Source organism: Drosophila navojoa, chromosome 5 (assembly GCF_054131105.1).
Source record: "Drosophila navojoa isolate 15081-1374.11 chromosome 5, UAZ_NAV_1.0, whole genome shotgun sequence".
Classification (NCBI taxonomy): Eukaryota; Metazoa; Arthropoda; class Insecta; order Diptera; family Drosophilidae; genus Drosophila; species Drosophila navojoa.
In genome coordinates, this window is record NC_142893.1 from 15,125,668 (window position 1) to 15,148,131 (window position 22,464).

Sequence of the window (22,464 nt, forward strand, 5' to 3'; positions counted from 1 at the left end):
TTAATTGACTTTGTTTGTGGCTTCATCAGAAAGCCATTTGAGCCAATGTGCGTGCCGTCAATTAAAGTTTGTTAGCGAAACATTCAGTGTCTTTAATTAGGAATTGCTGGGACGGGGTTATGCACACATATACATACATGGGTAGGCAGAAATTGCATAAAAATTAGCTGCAGTTATTAATTTTTCTAAAGAGGGGCGAACAAATTGTTGTTGTTTTTATTTTTTTGGGTCTGCAAACATGAAAGTAAATTGTTGAGATATTAAAACGAGTTTATTGAAGTTTATTGGGACTTGTCAGCGCATGCAAACCAAGTCACAAAAGCCACAACAACCGACAGCAACAACAACAGTAACAACAACAACAGAGAAACAACACAACAGGAAGTCAAGAGAAGGCAGCCTAGAAAATTATGAAAGAAGAGTAAACGGTTTAGTTTGAAATTGACGATTGAGGCGAACAGACGGGCGGAGAATTATTATTTAACTATTTTTTTTTAGTTATATATACATATATAGTAAATATGCAGTTAAGCAATAGTGTTATAAAGCAAGAAATGATTTAAATTAAATAAATAAAATACAAATAAATATTACAAAAATGCTATAAAAACAATAACTTAAAAATAAACAAAATTTATAAGACAGAAAAAAAATAACATAAAATATTTATAATATATATTTGTAATTAAATAAATAAAATATAAATATATAATAAAATAATAATAATAAAAAAAATACTATTACAAAAACAATTATTTATGCAGTAAAAAAACTGCAATATTTATTATTAAAAGAACAAATATAAGCACAAAAAAATATATATCAAGTGCATTGAAAACTAAAAAAATCCATAACAATTTTGTCTTTTTCAATATTTTAATTTTAAGACGTTTGAAAAATGCCTCGAAAAAAGCAAAAAGTGGATACACTTGAGGAAATCGAAACCACAATTAAATTGCTCTGCGATCAGTCCAATAATCATATGAAAGTGCGTGAATATTATAAAGCGCTAAAAGGCTATAATAAGGTAAGTGAACAGCAATCGCTTTTGATATGCTCAATATTTCAAATGCAACGTCTATAAAATGAAACGAACTGTAGATGGCGCTAGTAAATGTTGGGGAAAAAGCTCATTTGCGCGCGCTGCAACTGTTTGGCGTGAGCTTAAAATGCCTTAACTGCCAATTGGGAAATTCCTTAAACGATGGGACTTAAAGAGGATGTGCCGACAAAGCCATACTCTATAGATTGGAAGTGAAAATCACAATATATATAATATATGGCTGGAGTAATCCAATTGGTTTGGCTTACATAAATAAAACATTATAAATTGATAGGCAACATATAAATTATAGTGTATATACATAGCTCTTATTTTCAGCGTGATGTATTTATGAATTTTATAAATAAAATATATGTATATGTTAAACAGTATCACGAAGAAAATAGTAAGCTAATTCATCTTATTTATCTTATTCACTGTATGTATGTTAGTCCGTCAAAATTAATGTCAGTTAACCGCTGCTACTTCAACGGTATTTCCATGTTCCGAGGCTCCAATGATTTGAGAGTTAATGATAATTATTCAGATTGGATTGGTTATCACTCGAGATAATCAACTTTGCACATTTCCAAACTGTATCTAGATGAAATTATTGAAATCAGAATAATAGCGAAGCTGTCTTGATAAATATATATACACTCCTATCATATACATATATGTATGTATGTATGTATATACGTTGATAATCAAAAATCATTTCAATGTCATCAATGTTGGCATTTGTTGGTATTTGTTTTGCTATCGATTGTTAGCCCATATTTAGGGCTGGCCTTAGTTTCCTGGCAACTGGGCAAATGGCAAATCAATTACCGTTTGTTTGGAACTGTCAGGAAAGGTGTGAATTTTTCACACTTGCACTGCGCTTCGAGCTGTTCAATTGATTGGCAACGGACTCATTTCTGTGACCATGTCCACGAGTGTGCTGAACACGATTCTGGCCGTGGACAAGGAGCAGGAGCTGCTGCAGAGCTTTATACGCACTGGCGCCACGGCAGAGGAGGAGTCATTGGATGAGTCGAACAAAAGGTCAAAGGGTCGCAGTCGTGCCTCCCACAAGCCGCCCATCTGGGAGAGACGCGACTCGTATGGCGGCGGCGGCGGTGCCGGCGGTGCTGGCAAATCCTCCTCAGATCGTGCCGCCCGGCGAACTAGCAAGCATCCAGATGATTTGGATGCTGGCGGCTCCAAGCGAGGCAATCGCATCGAGGCCGAGCTGCGCGCGGCACGCAAACGCATCGAGGAGCAGATGCTGAAGAAAAAGAAGCCCAAGGAGAACTTCGTGGACTTCTACACGGACAAGGATCGGGCGGCGGCGGTCAGTGCGGGCGCCTTCGACATCAAGCAGAGTCTGCAGATCAAACAGAAACAGGATCGCAACGAGGCGCTGCTCATACCCGACGAGGCCGACATCAGCTCGATCATTGCGCTCGGCTTGAAGGAGATCAAAAATGCAAATCCCGAGAATGCGATACATTTCTTTTGCAAGGTCGAAAGAGCAGATAGATATATCTATATAGTGAAAGAGACTAAATTTAAATATTTGCATTAATTGGAGTTTCTCTTAATTCACAGGCACTGGAGCTGAATAACACGGATATCAATGCCCTAATCTCGCGCAGCAAATGCTATTTGCTGCTGGGCGAGGCATCGAAGGCGCTGCAGGACGCGGAGACGGCGCTCGCTGAGGACAAGAACAACATACGCGCCATCTACCAAAAGGCCGAGTCGCTCTACTACCTCGGCCAGTTCGAGCAGAGTCTGATGTTCTTCCATCGCGGCCTGCGCGCACGGCCGGAGCTCGCGCTGTTTCGCCTGGGCGTGCAGAAGACCCAGGAGGCCATTGAAAACACCATTGGCACCAAGACGCGCGCCAATCAGCCGCCGGCCACGGCCAAGAGTGGCGTCTCACGCAAATCGGGCGACAACACGCCCAAGTCCCAGTCGCAGTCGCAGCCCGGACGCCAGCGGGCCACCAAGGCGGATCTGGAACGGCGCAATGCACGCAAGCTGCTGGGCGAGCTGTGCGTGGACAAGGAGTATCTGGAGAAGCTGCTGCTGCATCCGGATCTGATACGCGCCGACACCAACACTGAGAATATCTCTGCCCTGGCCAAAGAGGCCGTTTGCTTCCTCAACAAGCGGCAGGAGTTCTGGCGCCAGCAGAGGCCCTGCACAGCGCTGCCGAATCATAAGAATCTGCCCAATGATGCGATACCCAAGTGGTTCTAGATGGCCCAACAGATTGACTATTCATTAAGCAGGCAAAGAACTCTGCTAGACGTCTCCATATCACAAGCCTTTATCCAATGCTTCCTCTCTAGCTAAATAGTTGTAGATTAAGGCCTAGACTATATATGTGTTTAAGTATTACGTTTTCCGTTTTGATTACAAGTTAGAAACTAGAAAATGTTTAAATAATTCCAATTAAATTATGATAAATTATTAATATTTATGTTTTCTATTTGAACTTGATTTGTATTCCATACCTAAAACCTTTGCTAGACTTTTTCATATCAGAAATGCTCATTAATATTGCTAATAGAAAACATAAATTAAGTGTTAAGTTTTTTGTTTAATAAAAAAATAAAATACAGTTCTACTCAAGTTTTTTAAATATCTAGTAAACAGCTCAACTTCTTTTATATATCATATTTATTGATTTGCTTTGCGTTTTGATGATTAAACATTTATACAATTTGCACATTTTGTGTAACATTAACATTTAAATATAGCATTTGCATTTGCCTTTTTCTTTGATATTCTTTTCGCATATGTTTGCATGTGTGTGTGTGTGTGTGTGTGTGTGTGAGTGGTTTTTCCTTTAACCAAATAAAGTCTAAAGTTGTACAGTTCAACTCATTGTAGATATCAACATAGTATGTATAAGGTAAGTATCTTCACATGAAAGAGTTTAGTTTCATTTAATAGTTTTTTATTATGCTCTTCTTGGGCCAAAGTTTGTATTTAGTTAGAGCATTGCGTGGCTAAAGCATTAACTGCAACTAACAAAACAATTATTTATGTAGTTATGTTCATTTTAGTTGTTTCATGTTCTTTGTTAATACTTTTGGCTACTACATTTTGTTTATTTCATAATTTGACTAGTACTGGCTATATACGTTTAAACATAGTTTAAATTTAATTAAATACTTTATTATATTTATATGTTTGTTTAATTTGTTCATATCGCGCAACATAAATACGTATATAATTATTAGTTATTTGGTGCTTTTGTGAGTACGTTCGGCAGGTGTTGGTTAAATAATCAAGCCCTTATTCAACACAAATAGGGTAAACATTTAACATTTTCAATTTAAATGCAACAAACGAAACTAATATTGATTTATAATCTTCTCTTTATGCCTTATCTACGCATATAACACCAATTTCAATTTAGTTTTCATTTCAATTTCAATTTCAATTGTATTCAATTCTTCAACGTGTATATAAATGATATCTACAATACAGTTGGCAAAAATATATATTTATAACGTATCTCTTTATAGTTATGCGACTTCCAACGATAAATACAACAACTCGGAATGTAATATAGTAGACTGCCAGTATATTAAGTATTTAGTGCTCCACAAAAATCTGCAAATAAAATAGTATGAGAATATATGAATATTATTTATATTAGAGAAACATTTTAAAAAATTTGTTTGAGATTTGTTTCTTAAATGTCTTGCCAGCTTCTAATGTGCAGCCAGCTTGAAATAAGCATTTAGCTGCCAAATATCAAGCCTCCCATATGGTCTAGTGGCTAGGATATCTGGCTTTCACCCAGAAGGCCCGGGTTCGATTCCCGGTATGGGAAGTAAATTTTTTGTATTTAAATATTTTTAATTAATATATTATGCTTTTTAAATGTTTAACAATTATTTATGTTATATTTATATACTTATTTAAGCAAGCATATATATACTTTTCATATAAAAAATATATTGCCACCATATAATTATTTAATACACGAGCGTTTGATGCACACACATATGTAAAAATAAATTTAGTACACATGCTAGCAAATTTAGTACACATACGTATACAGCTTAATAATTAACATTGATTGATATTAAACTTTTCAAGAGATTTAGAACTTTCAATTTGTTTATTTTTGGACATACAGTTAACTAAAATTTCCAATTGAAATCAATTTATTCCCAATCCCATTCCCTTCCCAGCTTACTCACCCTGTGGCATCCTGTTTTTAGTTATTTGTGGGGCGTGTGGGAAGCGGAGGCGCATTTCCGCTACGATTTGGTATTGGTGGTGGTCCACGGCCACGGTTGGGCAACGGTGGCGGCGGACCCAGTGGTGCAGCGCCTGCGGGCAAGGGCGGCTGCCGCCGTGGACTATCAACGGCACACATAACTGGCGGCGGTGCCGAGGGCGGCGGATGGCGTGGTGCTGGCACATCATCCTGAATCTCCTCGTAGATATTGCTAGTTGTTTCATAGGCGGTGTCTGCCTGCTCCAGCGATGCCTGTTTCGACTGCCGCGTGGGCGTGGAGACGGGCGTCGACTGTTTGCTCTGCATTTGGCGAGGTGGCGTGGGTGGTCCAGAGGGCAGAGGCACCGTAGGCGATGCCTTGCCAGACGAGGAGCCCGACGAGCTCACGGACGTGGCATGCAACGGCGAGCCCGGCTCCGTGGGCGACTGAGATTTCGACGAGGGCGTGGTATCGCCCACCATATTGGGCGGCCGCGGTGGCGCCACCTGCACAGGCTGCAGCGGCACCTGCATCGGCTGTGGCGGCATGGGGGGCTTGTTCGGCTTGGGCACAATGCTGATGACGCCCGCGTGCGGCAAGTGGCGCGGCGAATTCTTTGGTGACATGGGCATGGGCGGACGCGCTGGGGCTGGACGCGTTGGTGGCTGCTTGGGCCGCTGTGGCACCTCTGGCGTCAGCTGCAGCAGCTGCGCCTGCTCCGTCGGATTCGAGCACAACGGTATGGTATTGGAGGTGCACAACTCGATCTCCCTGTCCACCTGCGCTGGCCAGTCGGGCGTCTTCAGCTCGAAGACCAGCTCCAAGCCACAGACCTGCGAACTCCGCTTGGCAGCGGCACTGAGCGCCGATTCACCGTTGCGGAAAGTCACCCACATGGTGTCCTCCACATAGCGCACCAAGGTCACTTCACCCATTTTAGAGAGCTCGGCTATGAGAGCTGCCATCACATGCTCGTCGTAGATAGTGGGTCCGTCCTCATCAGCATCCGCCGACTGCTCGTGCACATGCACCACAATGGTCGAGTCGGGCGGTCCCAGATCACGAATGACCTGATCAAAGACAGCTCGCCGGCGCTGCTGATCGATTTCCATGATCTCAGCATCGATGATGGCGATGACAGGCCGATGATCGCTTTGCTTCAGCTCGGAGCGTCCATAGTGGATGAGCTTGCCCGGATTCCATGCAGCCGTACCGACGCCACCAAAGTCGCTCTCGGCCAATGCTTTGCGGCGACGCCAGAGCACACGATCTGTCCAGGCTGGCGCACGCTGCTTCTCGGACGTGTCATAGTCATCGCTGAACACGTCGTATTTGTAGGTCGGATCGAAGGTGATCTCGCCCTCCAGAAACTCGGAGAATACATTGCCGGCCTCCTGTTCCTTGCGCAGCTGATCGAACTCCAGCACAGTGCTAAGGTCTCCATTCCGTATGCATTCCTTCAGCTCATCCTTGTCCATGTCGATGCGATAGTTGAAATCACCGCACCAGAATACCCAATCATGGGATTTGAGTGTGCGGCCCATGGGAAAAGCCAGTTTGCGCGTGATTTCCGCATAGTCAGCGTTACGTTCCGCCACCTGCGATTGGCCGGCCGCAAAATGGGCGCACACAAAGCACATGGAGCTCCCATGCAGCACGAAGCGAATCGCACAGGCGCCCTTATTGCCCGTGGCACCGCCCAGGCCCGTCTTCACACAGTCAATGGCCACGTCGCGTATGTGCGGAGCGTGCTCCGGCCGTATGTAGATGTACAGGCAGACGCCCACCAGCTGCTGATAGGTGAGCAGCACGTAGTCATTGTCCCGCGAAATGGTCTTCTGCAGCTCCTCGGCCCACAGCTTGGCGTTGTCTGTGCTGGCGGCCATTATATTCGATGCATTCAGATCCACGATTTCCTCAAAGCCAATGGCATAGATATCCACCGGATGATCAGCGTGCTCCGACGGATTGTTGACATCGACCAGCGCCTTAGAGCGCGCCAGAGCGTGACAGTCGAGCAGCCAGTCGGCCAGCGAATCCTTGAACACAATGCTCTTGAAGTGCTTGCCGCCATTCACATTGTAGGTGCCGACAGCGACGCGGGCCAAGCGTGGACGCACGTACTCCGTGTAGCGCTTGCAGAGCTCTCGCAGCGTTGTGGTCGGCGCATGCAGCATGTTCGAAGGCAACAGAATACGCGCTCGATCCGCCAGCTCCGAGCTGAGTGTGGAGCCCACGAGGAGAATATCAATTGCTTCCTGTATGGGGGGAAGTGGATACATGGAGATAAATGGAGGTCATATTGTTTACACTATTCGCCCACTCACCTGCTTGGAATTGTCCAAGAGATTGTTCTGTATGGTGCGCGCTGCAGATCGAGCGCCGTCCATGAGCTTGGAGCCGCCTTGGATGGCGCCAGTGCCGGCATAGATCTTGCTCACCTCGTTGCCATTGTTGATCCACATTTGGCGAAAGATCTCCTCGAAGCGTGAGACGTTCTGCTGCTTGCCGCCCATCTTGAGCGCCTCCAGCTGCAAATTGAGTATGTCCAGGCCCAAATATGTCTGCACACAGTTGGTGCGATCCAAGCAGTCCAGGCAATTGGTGCGCACGACGCCGAACTGCTCGCTGATTATCTGCCCGTTGGAGGCGTGGAAGATGCCATAGTTGGCACCACAAGCGACCATGCGCTCCTTGAGCTTGGCCAGCGCCGAGAAGTTGCCGCCGCGGCACTCTTGGTGATAGTCGAAGACCACATGCGGCACATCCTTGTGCGCGGACATGCCATGGTGTCGCTGGAACTCGTTGCTGAGCATGGCCTCGCCCTCTTTGCTGCCGATGAGGGAGCTGCCCAGCAGATTGACTATCGTCTGGTAGCCGTAGCGCTGTCGCATCATGGTCATGTGACGATCAAAGGCCGCGGCCGAGGTCTCGAATCCGCGCGAGAGCTTCACCTTATGTGAGCCCACCTGGACGCCGGGCTGCTCCCAGAAGAGCGGCACAGAGCCGCGGGTCTGCACATGGCTGGTGATCTCACCATCCACATAGATCACCTGCTCCGTCTCCACAAAGTTGGCCACATAGCCCTCGTCGTTGGTGCCCCGGACATTGAAACGCGTTCCAGCGCGCTCACAGCTCAGGCGCGAAATGATGGCGGCTCGCGCCTGCTTGGCGCCTATGTAGACGGTGCGCACCTCCACGGAGCCGCACATGGTCTGCAGCAGCCACGACTGACAGTCGATGCCGAAGCGCATCAGGTGAATGTGCATCATGCGGTTCCAGAAGAAACGATTGTCCGTCTCCGACGTCTGGTGGCGCCGCTGCGCACACAGCGTAATGTCAAACTTGCTGTTGGACGAGGTGGAGCCACTGGCCGCGCCCGACCCAGACGCCGATGGATTCGTGTGCGCGAAATAGAAAGTGCCCGAATTGAGCAGCTTGCGCACTTCGCTAATCTTATCCTCGTTCAGCACCGCATTCTGCAGCGAAACGAATGTGGTTTGCGTTATTCGAAAGATTTCCACATCGCCAATTTTGCCCATCGATACGCAGCCCGTGACGAGCACCAGAAAGAGCACAGTGCTCTCGCCGGCATTCAGCTGCAGCACGCCCAAGCAGCCGTAGGCATCGCACACCTGTTGGCGAGTGTAAATATAGATTCGATTGTTATTATTATAATTATAGCAAATGTGCATATACATATGTATATAAATAATTGTTAGGATAGAATCGCAGAATCAAAAGGAATTTTAGCTATAAATGTATTTTTAAAAATACTTTAACGTGTGAATATATAAATAATTAATCTATTTTTACATAAACTTTATATAAAAGTAAACTTATAAAATATTTAAAAATTCATATTTTATTGCCTTTTTTAATTAAAATGATTTTTTATTTAATTTTAAATATTTTATTGCTTTTTTAAATTAAAATGATTTTTTATTTAATTTTAAATTTTGTAGAAACTATAAATATTATAGAAATAATAATAATGATAATTAAAAAAAAAAATAATGGCAAAATCATAATAAATAAATTCAATTATTTTAGTTCATATTAATTTGATTTTTCAGCTTTAATTATTGCTAAAATTAAATAAAAACTCAAGCAAGGAATTTATATAATAATTACATTACGTATATTTTTTATTAAGCGTATACATACGTAATCCAATCAATATATGTATATAATTTCTATTGATATATGAAAAGCATATGTTCAATAGAAAAGACAAAACTTTTTCTTATTTTCACCTTTAACATAAGTTAATAATTAATAATGAAATAATAATTAAGGGCAATTAAAAACTAATTGAGTTAAAACGGCACTTGCTTGTGTATATATGTAATATATGTATATATGTAACATTTTAGTTTGTCAGAAACTGCATTCACATGAACCGAGTGTCTTTGTTATTAAAGCTTATCAAAATGTGCAATTGGAATATATGTATGTATACACATGTACATACATGTACATATACATACATATATACATGGTATTCCGTCATTTGATACACATACCTTTGTATACTGCTTGCGTATGACATTTTCCTGCTGCGTCAGTAGCGCACAGACATGGGACTCGAAGAGGATGCAGTCGGTCTTGTTGCGATGCTCCAGCAGAACGCTATGGGGCGAGGGCGGTATTGACTTTTCCAGCACGCGTATCACCTTGGACATCGCCATCGTGGTGTCGTTCCAGTGCCGATCAACGTTGGGGATAAACTAAAATTTCACTGGTTTGTGCCACTTCAACGCTGCTTAAACAGCGGCCAAAGCATCTGCAAGTAAACATGCACACACACACACACATAAATAAACACGCAGACGGAAGCACAAAATTGGTATCGTACGATTTTCTGTGTACATTAATAGAGACAAATATGCATAAAATAATTATCCCAGAACTGATGAGGCGTGTTAATTGTGCGATAAACAAATGCAAACATCCATTGGCAAAGAATTTTCGCCAATACGCCCCCGTTACAATAGCCGCCAGCTGGTGCACACACACACATCATCACATCCACTATTTACATGTATCTGCCGTTGACTGATAAAATTGTATAGATTTTTCACATTCCAATACAGTGCAAGAGCTTTTGACAATTGTTAATCCAAATATGCTTCACAGCAATAGACTGCTCTACTAAATGCCACTTTATAGAGTCGCCAACGCTTGTTAATAACTGTTAACCGAGCTTTGCGGACAAGTAATACCTTTTTTTTGCGACAATTTAATTGCAATTTTAGTACTTGTATTCAATCGTTCGGAACCAAGACGACTGACTCCATGAGCTGGAGAACTGAATAAATGAACGCATCCCTGGATTGTGCTCTACTGGTTCAGGTTCGCAAAATCGAGCCTCTGTAACTGTTACTGTTAGCTTTCAGACTGTTAAGCTTTTAAAAAAGTGACGAATAACCAACAGCTGAGAACAATGTAAACAAGAAAGTACACGAAATTAGCAAGTATTTAAATATTTTACGTTCGGGTGTACTTTAAATTTAATGGAGGCTCAAAACTTAACAGATTTTAAGCTCTTCAGTAACCAAATAGATACTGTAGTATATTTCAATGTTAAAATCTAGCCAAAAGTAATCGATTGATTTGTTTTATTCTTGGTGATCGCAAATAAGGTTTTATTCGAATGCGATTAATTTATTGTTATTATTATTTTAGATTAGAATGCGTACTTGAGATAATGAGTATGTTTTATTTATAAACCGTATGAATCTGTAAGGCATTGTTTTGTAGCACGAGCGTAATGGACTTGAACTTTGCACAACTTGTAATCGTCATGCCAACATATGTATAGTTTGATAAAATATTTATTAATTTGCAGTTGTATTTCTAGTTTGGACTGTTATCTAAATCCCAACGATTTTGTTTGATCAAACCACAAAGCCCATTTACTTTTTGTTTTATTGATAAGGAACAGTGCACGCAATTTTCAGTACATGATGAGTTCGTTAAGGGCGGCAGCCTTTTTTATATTCATTATTTTTCATAATTATATACTCTTGTTTCTATCGAATGCGGGGAATTTTTAATTTTGAAGGTTTCTTTCAGACATGCCGTTGCCCATTGAATCCCCCAGATATTACCTCGATCATTTCAATACACTTGATAGATGTTAATTGAGGAGCCAACGAAGAGCTCCATCAAAATATCTGTATGTCCAGCCAGAAGCCACATCGAACGATCCCCGCAACAACACACATGACTCACACATGATAATAATGAGTGCGTCTTATCATACAAAAAATAAAAATATATATATATATATATACATGTATGTATGTATGCAAACAATTGCAAACAATACATACGCGCAGTCTTGAATGAAAATAAAAGCTACTATAGCACTACGTAATGCATGAGTATTCTTATATATACATACATATATACATACGTATATATGTATATAGATACATGTACTTTTGTGTTTTGTTCAATTCTCATTATTTGTTTATTTGTTTCACTAATGTTAAGTCTAGATTACAAATATTTTTAGAAAATACTTATTTTGTATGCTTTTGTTAACTTTTGCTTAGTTTTAATTCTTTAAGCAAATCAAAGCGAGTCGAAAAACAATAATAATAAAAATATTTGAATTTGTTGAACACACGGCAAAACACATTTTTTATTTTTTATTTAAAAACTACAAAAATTAAATAAAAATATTTAAAGCATATACATATATTTATAGTTTTATATGTATGTATGTATATCTATTGCATAACTTCTTAATTAACTTTATGTTAAACTAAATTGTTTTTATTAGTATTTGGTTTTACGAAAACCTTCAGTTTATCATTGAACTTATTTGGTAAGTAATTGCGCTTGATTATTGATACATCATATATATTATATATATTTATATATATGTGTGTGTGTGTGTATGTGTGTATGTATATCCTAGCACTTAATTATGTGTGCTTACTTTTTGGAGTTCTTCCCAACCTGCTCTCATATCAGACCAATATAATTTCAACGTTTCCATTGATAAGAAATCAAAGCATTTAGATATCAATAAATTAAATTATATACATACATATTTATATATACATACATGTGTATAGTATATTTATGTATGATCACAAAAGGTAGAAATCTAACTGTCCCAGGTTTATGAAATATAGTAGCACAAGGTAGAGCTAACAATTTTTATGTGGCGCCTCGTGACCATTGATAAAAACAAAAAAAACAAGCAAAGTGTAATCAAAGTAATACAGAGACCCATCCAATGCCGCAGAGGTTCGCTCTCTATAAGCATGTAATCTATGTGCATTTGCACACACATACTAAAATCGTTTCAGCTATTAATCTCTTGTTTCAATAGCTCGCCATTCTCTCTCCAATTCCCATGCCCATGCCCATGCCCACACCCCGTCCCAGTCCCATTCCGTGCAACTGATATGGCTCTCTAATCTGTTCATACGTTCAATTTATAAATATGTTCTCGAAACGCTTTAGCTGTTGCTGTTGCTGAGCTCGTTTGTTATTTGATTTTATTGTATGCATGCTCTTCTCATATAGGCAATACTTGTTTATGCGGTACATTCTGTATTGAGGATCGAGATAAGCACTACGCCTATCAGCTGCAATGACAGCAAAATACTCTCGCTCTGCCAAGAATATACAAATGTAGAATGTACATACATATATATATATACATATATAAATATTACATATTGACTGTGGCAAGATCTAGATCTTCTAGATCTTACCTATGCAAATTATATGAAATAAAAGAAAACTTGGTGTAGGTGTACGTACTTCCCGATCGATTTTTAAGCCCATGTCAATTGTTTTGGGGCAGCGTAGCCCCGCCCACTTTCAGTTCGCAATTGTCTAATGTGCGATAAGAAATACACGCATTACGATGAGTCAGCTGAGAGTTATTTCCCAGAGCTGTCACAGCTTGTGCAACCTGACGATCGCAATACACTATAGACTGAATCCAGTTGTCTGACTCATCGGAGCCAGAATCACTATTATCATCTAACTAAACAAATGCGGGCTCTAAATCAAATGACAAACTAGTGACAAATAAATAAATCAAAAACGAAAGTAAATAAACTCATTTCTAATGTAAATTACATTTATTCGATGGCGTTTTTAGCGAAGCATATTTACAGAGCGTGAAGCGGGTAGAAATTAATAGAATTAGGATAGATCGTTAAGAGTTAAAGTAAAGTAAATCGAACAAATAATAATATATATATATGTGTGTGTGTGTATATCGTTTTGCTAGGCAAATCATAATAATAAATAGCTAATTAGATAATTACAAATATCGAATTACAAAATAGCAATAACAAAATCTAGTCTAAAGAGCTCCCTCTTTGTCTCTCTGTTGCTCTACCTCTCTCTCTCTCTCTCTCTCTCTCTCTCTCTCTCTCTCTCTCTCTCTCTCTCTCTCTCTCTCTCTCTCTTACACAATCTCCGATCAACAAACCGGCGCAACTTAGTATACTTATATATCATATAGATCTCTACAGCATAGATGCCTAAAGATAAATGGTCAACTTAATATTAAGTTTGGTTCTAGAAATCAACAAAATGTTTGCATGTTGCTACCGTTAAAGCTTCTTCTTCTTCTATTTGTTGTTGCTGTTGTCAGTTTAAGAGTGAGCGTGTGTGCGAGTGTGTGTGTGGGTGTGAGAGCGAACCTCGTATGCCTGCCTCTCGTCGACCCATGTTGATGCTGCGTATTATTAGCCTAGGGCGCACAGCAGCAGAGAGCTAGCAGCTCATTTGACTCACTTAACTTTAGACTTACTTAAAATTAAAGTTTAGGTAGTGACTAAGGGGTTTTTGTTTAGGCTAGTAATAATACTACTAACATTGACTGTAGCTCCACAGTGTCGCAGTCCGCTGAGTCCCTAACGCAAGTACAATTACGCATATAACAAACAAATTTGAACTAGCTGCTGCTACGAGATCAGCAATCGCTGTTTGGCCGCTGCGCTCAGCGTGCCCAGTCCCGCGCCCTTTGTCGTGTTTGTTGTTGCTGTTGTTGTTGTGATTGCTGATGCAGGTGTCGCCGTTGCTGCAGCTGACGATGACGACGATAATGATGATGCTGATGATGATGATGATTTTGATGCCGCCAATAACGTGGGCGCCGGCTGCAGTGGCGCCGTTAGCGAATCCGTTGCAGGTGAATTGAGCGGCAATTCGTAGGCAATGCCACCCCAGTGCAGCTTAAAGGTGCGCGTACGCCAACGTATGGCCGGATTCCACAGGGCGTGCAGAAATAGATACGGCCCGGTCAGCTCCCGGAACAGCCAGCCGATGACAAACTCGAACTTGCCGAACGGCATCGACCCGTGCTGCACAATCGACAACAGCAGCCAGTCGGACAGAAGCCAGCACAGAATGTGCACCAAGTAAAACACCAGCGGATCCCACTTGAACAGCAGCGACGCCGACCAGGCGGCCAGTGCGCCCAGGATCATGCACTCGGACAGCGGCTCCAGCAGAATCGTCGTTGGCACCATGGCAACGCGCAGCTTGGCCCAGCGTATGAGTCGTGCCTAAAAAGGAAAAAGAAAAACAAAAAGGAAATATGTGAAAATATTTATTATGCACTAATTCTCAAGTTGAGCAATTAATGGTAAATACATGCCAAATAAATAATACGTGATTAAATGGACATGATTGCACTTGTCGCACCTCGCACCTAATCAGCTGAATTATAGTTAAACAGAATCGAGCGATAAAGGCCGAAGAGTGGGCACAGTAAAATGAAATACTTGCAGATAAGCCGAGAACTAAAGTACTCTCGCTTTTTGAAGAGATGGAAAACTATTTCAATTCTAACATAAAAACTTGAATTTCAATGGAAAGCTAAATTATAGTTATTCAGAACTGAGATATATTGCTAGAAGATTAGATATAATCAGACATTTACGATATTCGTAGTGCCTATTAAGATATATTAAATAACTTCCGCATGAACAATCCATGCAAACTTAAGTTTCTAATAAGAAAAGACAAAAGCTATTTGCATATATTCGACCTTTCGAGCATACCTCAAACTGAATAGACTTTTGATATACTCTTGTGATATTTGATACATTAGAGGTTCGTCGGCCTTATGGTTGATATATGATATATGAGACTTTTATGGATTCCAGTTCATTCAGTTATGTATGACGTGCAAATTAAGGTCTGTACATTGGGTTCTCCATTAATCAAAGGAATCACTAATATTCGAACTCTGAGGTTCAACTAACTTGGCCTAACAGAAGGAAAGAGTCCAGTATTAAATGTTTGAGAGTTCTATATGTATGTGTATTAGCGGTAAACCTTAAATACAATTAGCTAGGCATACCGTTAACTGTAAACCAAATTAGTCAAACTCTATACAAATAACTTAAAAACAATATATTCTTTAAAAGTAGCCATAGCCCAGAAAAATAGAACGAATTAAAGATAAAAATATATATATATATATAAATGTAAATTTTATATACATCGAATATAACATGAGTTAACATCAGATCAGGGTTTTGTTAAAGTTTATAAGACCTTATTTTTAATACGAAAAGCAAATATATGAGGGTGATTTTTTTTTCTATAGTATTTTTGCCTCGATAGAAGTTCAGCTCTACATTATTAAATTCGCTCAGCTATGCTGAAACTGAGCTGGAATGGGATTCAGTATAGCGCAAGTGTTTTGTATATTATAAATTAAAATAGCAATGCGAAAATGTTTAGCTAATTTATGGTGAGTAATAATTGGCAAAGCCAGCAATAAACGAACTCTTCGCGTGTTTCTAGAGAATTTTTTAGAAGGTATATAATATATATAATATTTATATATATGATGATAGAAATCGGTATGACTTACCTGAAAGCTGGCTATGTCGCAGAGGCCGCTGTTTTGGAGCGCCGGCTGATTCGAGATGCGCATCTTCCAGCCGAGCTCTGTAACCCGTTTGGCAATGAAGAAATCCTCGGCCAGGTAACAGCCGAAGGTGCGGAGTCCGCCCAGCTGATCGATGACCGCCTTGCGCAGCAGACAAGACATGCCGGTGTGACAATTGATGCCCAGCACATCGGCCGATAGATAAATCCTGGACTGCACCGTGCCAAAGAACACCTTCTCGAAGGTGGCCGCAAATCCCTCCCGATCGCTGGTGAAGGGCATTTGATGGATGAGCGCATGTCGCTCGGACATGTTCTGCACCATGTCCAGCAGCGTGTCGTTCTTCATTTTGATGCCGCTGTCTGAGATCATGACAAAGTCATATTTGGCCGCCATGTAGCCGGGATGGATGTTGTTGATTTTGGGATTGACACCCACATTGGAGCCACCCACGAAGAGCTGGGCATCAATCTGGGGATACTTTTCGATCAGTTGCTCCACCAGCTTGATAGCCGGATCGTGTTTGTCCTCCACACAAAACAATAGCTCGTACAGCGGATAGTCCATGGTGAAGAATGTTTCCAGATTATGTTGCAAATTCGGATCCACGCCCATTAATGGCTTCAGTATGGAAACACCCGGCAGCGGGGAGGACTCTGTGGGCAGCTTGCACAACTTCTTGTGCAATTTGTATTTGCCATAGCAGATCGCGATTAGATGTACGCACCATGTACCGAACCAAAAAATCATAAAAAATGCTGCGAAGCCATACACTGCCAGCGGCAAATGTGACATTGTGTGCGTCTCTGAGTGTGTGTACGCGCGTGTGGCTTTGTCTGTGTGTTTGTGTTTGAGGTGTTGGGTGTTGTAGGAGGCGCTGTCTGGCCCGTGTGTGCGTAAACTAATCTGCGTGCGAGTATGTGTCGGTGTCTATGTGTGTGTGTGTGTTCGTGTAGTGGATGGATGTCACTGCGGTTTAATTGGTATACATCTGTACGTGCGGCTGCTCTTGTTAACGCCTTTTGCCTTGGTGGGGGAGGCAGAGTAGCAGCAAATGCTAAAATGAGTCCCGCTGCCGGACTTTATCCCGTTCCCGTATCTGCCTTTGTCGTTCGCCGTGGCTGAGTCAGCATGCCCCGCACACACAGTCAACAATTGGTTGTGTTGTTGACTATTTAACTTTAACACTATGTCGTCATAGGCGTTTCATGGATTATTTTTCTTTTTTCGCTAATTGATCACTAATTTGCGCGTGATAAACATCTCGAAGTCTTCGCGTCGCGTTCCATGTCCAAATAAAAACTGCAGTGAAGAATAGGGAACGCGGAAGTGAAAATATGCCAAAAATGCACCAAGTTACTGTATGTAAAAAATACCGAAAATCTTCGACTTTGCGCTAAATAATACCATTGTTAATTGAAGTCTTTTATCGAATTATTTACTAAAAGCGTAAAATAATTACATTTATACCTAAAAAAAAAACAAGAATCATAAAATTGTTAAATAATAATATTAATAAATTAATTAAGATTCGTTAGTAACGAAATTATAATATCTGTTATTTTTAATGAGCAGCGTTTTGCTTGAGCAGCATATTTTCCGCAGATTGTTGATAGTTTGGTCACACTGCATAACGCAAAGAGACATGCATATAAATAAAACTATATATAATGTTCAATACTCATCTCAATTTAATTTAAATATGTAAGTAGGCTTTCAATATCTTAAAAAGACAGATTTGGAAATTTAAAATGAAAGCCTAAAAACACAAAAATTTTAAGTTAAATTAGACGAAGATGGAGCCCGCGGGGGAGGAGTGCATCCTGAAAGATGGAGCCGTAGATACAAAAACTGATGGCCAACACAATATTACAAAAGTGCTCAAGTCGGATTTTGATGCCAAATACAATATTCTCGATATCTCTACTCCGCTAAACAATTTCTTGTCCGCCCACTATAAGCGCAGCTACGCTTATTATTCGCTACTCAATATCCTTCCCGTTGTGCTGACGAAAGTGATTGACTCAATTACAAAGGACAAGAACGAAATAGTCACACAATTTGGTGAGGTGTGTATTAAGTTAAAGCTGTTGTTCCCTAATCATAATATACAGCGCAAACATTTGTGCAGAATGCGCGTGACGAGCTGAAGATCATCATTGGGCTTATTTCGCGGCTCAAGTATGAGCTACAAACGGACAAACCCTTCCAAAACTTTACTGGCGATGGCAAGTATTAGTTGTTCTCGAATGACAGTTATCGACCATTATATCGAATCGCCTAACATATTATTGCATCCCCGCCCGCAGAGCCGGATCGCGAATCATGGAATAACTTTCTGGCAGAACTTCCAGCCAAAGCAAATTCGTTCTATCAGGCATGCTTGATGCATACGGAGTGCTATATGTACCGCAAGCTCTACTCCTTCGTGGAAGACAGCATATTTCTGAAACAGTTTGATTACTTTGCCAAGATCAAGCAGGACACACTGGACAGCTGCCAGGATGATATAGTCTCATTGGCCAAATACACAAGGCGTACAGAGAATACATTTGACGCATTTGATGAACTTTTAAAAATTAACCTGTGGAGCACCCGCAATGATCTCTCCAAAAACGAAAATGGACTCTCCTTCAACATGAATGTGCTGGAGGATGTGACGGCAACCGATAGCCATATTCTCATTAACGATGCTTTCGATATCTGGCAGTGTTTGAATAGCCGTAGATCGAAAAAACAATGCGTCGACTTTGTGTTGGCCGATGTTGGCTATGAACTCTTCGCCGACTTCATTTTAGCCGAGTATATCATCGAAAAGGGGTTCGCGGCCAAGGTACGATTCCATGCCAAGGCTTGCCCTTGGTTTGTTAGCAATACAACCCGACGGGATTTCGAAATGACACTACAATATCTGAGCAAACACTCCGACTATAACCTCAGTCTGGTGGGCAATAAGTTTTTGCAATTTATGGATGAGGGTAAATTTGAGCTGGCACCCGTTTCAACTTTCTGGACCGGCCCGCATGCTTTTCATTGGTGAGCTGATAGTCCGCCAACGGTCCCGTTGTTTGGTTTGATACATGATTTAATGCGATTTCTATTTTTAGCATGAAAACAGTGGATCCAAAGCTATATAAATTAGTGCAACACTCAAAGCTAATCATATTTAAAGGCGATGTGAACTATCGCAAGCTCTTGAGCGATGTTAACTGGCAGCCGACACAGGACATGAAAACGTGCGCGGGCGCAGTTGTACCCAATAGTTTTTGCACAATACGCACAGCCAAGTCAGAGATAATATGTGGTCTACCAGAGGGCACATATGAAAGACTTCAGTCGATTGACTCCGATTGGATGGTCTCTGGAAACTATGGAACAATACAATTTGTGCTTGGCACTGGAGAGTATGGCTACTAATCTCTGTATTAAAACTTGTATATCAAACTGTTTTTAATTTATGTTACACCAATAATTACATCTAAAAAGTCACACATATCTTTCAATGCTGGGAGTAAATTAGAACTAGAAACTTGACCATAATTTGTTTAAGTGCATAATCAGCTGTTTATCAGCTGCTTCGAAACATTGTTGACATAAAGGAGACACATTTACGATATTTTATTCCATCTTCAATAAATTTGAATGCTACTGCTATCGATAGAAACTATCGAGTGTAAGCCATCTCTGGCGATTCACTTCCAAAGTAACTTGCATTCATGTTGTCTACATTCAAGGCGCCAACACAAATAAATACGTTGTACTTTGTAGCAGTTACATTATTGTTGATTGGAAGTTGCACGCAGCAAACAATAAATATGGCCTTAGTGGAAGACAATGCTGACTTCGATGCTGCAAATGGAATTATTGATAGTGAAACACCTCCACACACAGATCTAGCCGCCCAATACAAGCGGTAAGTAAACGCTATATATAGCATATCGAAATTTCCCATACGCATATGATTATATGCATATATATGTATGTAGAATATATGTATGTATTCATGCATATATGATATGCATGTATGGAGGAGCACTGATGTAATTTGATTGGCTGACCTCTAAATGCGACCCTCTCTTGTAGGAGCTTCGCCTATTACACGTTCCGTGTGCGTCTTCCATCAACGCTGGCCACGATTGCCGATTCGCTGGCAAACAAGGATGAGCTGCTGCCCACATATGGAGCCGTGAGTTAGCGTTAGATTACATAATTCCCAAATAAACAACTATGTTATTTTTTTTTTTTAGGATGCAGCTTCAGATATTGATCAAACAGCTGCAGCTGTGCTTGAGCTGCGTTCGAATATTCTGAAAAATGGGCCGTTAGAACCATTTAATGATACAGGTATGGAAGAACAGACCATGCACTTAAGAGTTAATTGAGGAAAATTTATATATGTATATATATTTATGCCATTTCTTTTCTTATGATAATGTAATGAGCACAACGCTTGTAGGTCTAGCGATAAGTTGTATGGTATAAAACAGGCAATCAATCATTTAATTGATAAATAGGTGGAATATAAAGATTTTTGTAAGCCTGTATAAATATTTATTAACGAATTATTAAGAGGCCATGCTTTCTGAAGAGCTATTTATAGAACATGCTCCATTTCTTCAGCATAATCTATTCTTATATTTATATATATTGATCCCCCACAACAGTTCATTTATATTTAACTTCATCTCTAGATAGCTCTTTCTGGAACATGCTCCATTTCATCATTAGCTATAATTATATTTTTATAAATACATATATATATATATATATATATATATATATATATATATATATATATATATATATATTCTTTAAAAATACTTTAACTATAATCGTATGAATTTACTTTAAAAATATAAATACTATATACTCATGGAAACCTTTTCTCTTCCAGAGGCCGATGTTGCTACATGGAATGCATTTCTGGATAAATTGGACAAGGATAAGCGCACTTACTTCAGCGCCTGTTGGCTCTATGCCGAGTGCTATATGTATCGTAAGTTGTGGTCTATCTTCAGCTTATCGCGCCTCGCCGGCTTCGATTATTTTCGCAAACAGAAGCAGACGGCAGCACAGCTCAGCCTGGATGCGATGGTGGCCGTTGCGAATGCCACACGGCGCAGTGAACGCAATTTGAGCACGTTTCAGCAGTTGCTGAAGCTGAACCTGTGGGGCAATCGCTGTGATCTGTCGATTACGTCTGGCAAACAGGTGAAGCCAATGGGAGATGCTTTCGATCAGGTGGCAGAGCTGGATAGCAATTTGCTGGTGGATGGCACCCAGGCCATTTGGCAGTCTCTGGTCAGCGCCGACGGCAATGGCACCGTGGAGATTGTCTTCGATAATGCCGGCTATGAGCTCTACACAGATCTCATACTGGCCGAGTATATCATCGACAAGGGATTGGCGCACAAGGTGCGCTTCAATGCCAAGGCCATTCCCTGGTTCATATCCGATGTGCGAGCCGATGATTTCCACTGGATTCTGGAGTTCCTCAGCGGCCAGGCGTCGCCTGTGCTCAGCGAGCTGGGCATGAAGCTGAAACGTTTCGTCGACGAGGGCAAATTCGAGCTGGCACCGCTGGAGCACTTTTGGACCAGTCCCTATGAGTTCTATCGCATGGCGGAAGTGCAGCCGGCGCTGCACGAACGCCTCTCGCAGGCGCAGCTGATCATATTCAAAGGCGATCTCAACTATCGCAAGCTGCTGGGCGACTACAGCTGGCACGACACCGAATCCTTCGTTACCTGTTTGCGCGGTAAGTGAACTTTGAGTGGCATTAAATATGAATTTCGAATTAATCTTTGCCTCTGCAGGCTTCCAGCCCTCAAACCTTTGCACACTGCGCACCATCAAAGCGGATTTGGTCTGTGGACTACCCGCTGGCATATCCGAGCAATTGTTTGCCAAGAACAAGGAATGGATGCTGACGGGCGAATATGGACTCATTCAATTTGCCAGCAAGTGAACTGGATGCATCTATCCACGGCAATAGCTCAAATGTTGCGTTAGGCATAGGCGTAGCTAAATTATTCAATTCGTGTTTTTATTGCTTATCAAATGCTAAATTATTTCAATCAAATTAGTCAAACTCTTTAGATTTGTACTCGCGTAACTCTTGCAGCATGCTGAACAATCAATTCCTTAATGTTCATTATTTGCTCAACTCAATTCTTGGCTTGTAAACAGTGTGTAAACTTTAAAGTATGTAATTTTAGGTATAATCATGTTCCAATATATCTGCATGCATGTATTTGCTCCAATAGGACAATACAAATACTCATTTTCTCTTTAATTAAATA

General features: G+C 41.0%; 5 protein-coding genes and 1 non-coding gene across 9 annotated transcripts; 4 read left to right on the forward strand and 2 right to left on the reverse strand.

Annotated features, from left to right (window-relative positions):
• The first annotated feature begins 816 nt into the window (after positions 1–816).
• On the forward strand, positions 817–3,566 carry LOC108658871 (outer dynein arm-docking complex subunit 4). Of its 2 annotated transcripts, none has more exons than XM_030388820.2 (2): positions 817–1,027; positions 2,636–3,561. In XM_030388820.2, the coding sequence occupies exons 1-2, from the start codon at positions 899–901 to the stop codon at positions 3,290–3,292; spliced, it is 786 nt and encodes a 261-aa protein (XP_030244680.2). In that variant the 5' UTR covers positions 817–898; the 3' UTR covers positions 3,293–3,561. The 2 variants fall into 2 exon arrangements, with proteins under 2 accessions (XP_030244680.2, XP_017967009.3); XM_018111520.3 differs by lacking the exon at positions 817–1,027 and adding an exon at positions 1,794–2,549 and having other exon boundaries at positions 2,636–3,566.
• Positions 3,567–3,697: 131 nt separating this feature from the next.
• On the reverse strand, positions 3,698–10,603 carry Synj (synaptojanin). Of its 3 annotated transcripts, none has more exons than XM_089262724.1 (5): positions 10,502–10,603; positions 9,801–10,061; positions 7,602–8,909; positions 5,254–7,532; positions 3,698–4,657 (listed from the first exon to the last, which is right to left on the reverse strand). In XM_089262724.1, exons 2-4 carry the CDS (start codon positions 9,963–9,965, stop codon positions 5,271–5,273), a joined length of 3,735 nt encoding a protein of 1,244 aa, XP_089118850.1. In that variant the 5' UTR covers positions 9,966–10,061; positions 10,502–10,603; the 3' UTR covers positions 3,698–4,657; positions 5,254–5,270. The 3 variants fall into 3 exon arrangements, with proteins under 3 accessions (XP_089118850.1, XP_089118851.1, XP_089118852.1); XM_089262725.1 differs by lacking the exon at positions 10,502–10,603 and adding an exon at positions 10,317–10,458 and having other exon boundaries at positions 9,801–10,060; XM_089262726.1 differs by lacking the exon at positions 10,502–10,603 and adding an exon at positions 10,147–10,170 and having other exon boundaries at positions 9,801–10,060.
• TRNAE-UUC (transfer RNA glutamic acid (anticodon UUC)) lies at positions 4,809–4,880 on the forward strand. The gene has a single exon. It is a non-coding gene; the product is annotated as a tRNA-Glu (tRNA).
• Positions 10,604–13,369: 2,766 nt separating the features above from the next.
• Positions 13,370–17,514, reverse strand: GlcT (ceramide glucosyltransferase). Its single transcript, XM_089262727.1, has 2 exons — positions 16,145–17,514; positions 13,370–14,825 (listed from the first exon to the last, which is right to left on the reverse strand). Exons 1-2 carry the CDS (start codon positions 16,955–16,957, stop codon positions 14,223–14,225), a joined length of 1,416 nt encoding a protein of 471 aa, XP_089118853.1. The 5' UTR covers positions 16,958–17,514; the 3' UTR covers positions 13,370–14,222.
• Positions 17,515–17,763: 249 nt separating this feature from the next.
• LOC115564482 (damage-control phosphatase 1) lies at positions 17,764–19,651 on the forward strand. The gene is made up of 4 exons (XM_089262656.1): positions 17,764–18,231; positions 18,294–18,390; positions 18,472–19,198; positions 19,270–19,651. The coding sequence occupies exons 1-4, from the start codon at positions 17,959–17,961 to the stop codon at positions 19,577–19,579; spliced, it is 1,407 nt and encodes a 468-aa protein (XP_089118782.1). The 5' UTR covers positions 17,764–17,958; the 3' UTR covers positions 19,580–19,651.
• Positions 19,652–19,752: 101 nt separating this feature from the next.
• LOC115564477 (damage-control phosphatase 1) lies at positions 19,753–22,439 on the forward strand. Its single transcript, XM_030388815.2, has 5 exons — positions 19,753–20,075; positions 20,246–20,348; positions 20,410–20,506; positions 21,057–21,920; positions 21,979–22,439. The coding sequence occupies exons 1-5, from the start codon at positions 19,879–19,881 to the stop codon at positions 22,128–22,130; spliced, it is 1,413 nt and encodes a 470-aa protein (XP_030244675.2). The 5' UTR covers positions 19,753–19,878; the 3' UTR covers positions 22,131–22,439.
• The last annotated feature ends 25 nt before the right edge of the window (positions 22,440–22,464 follow it).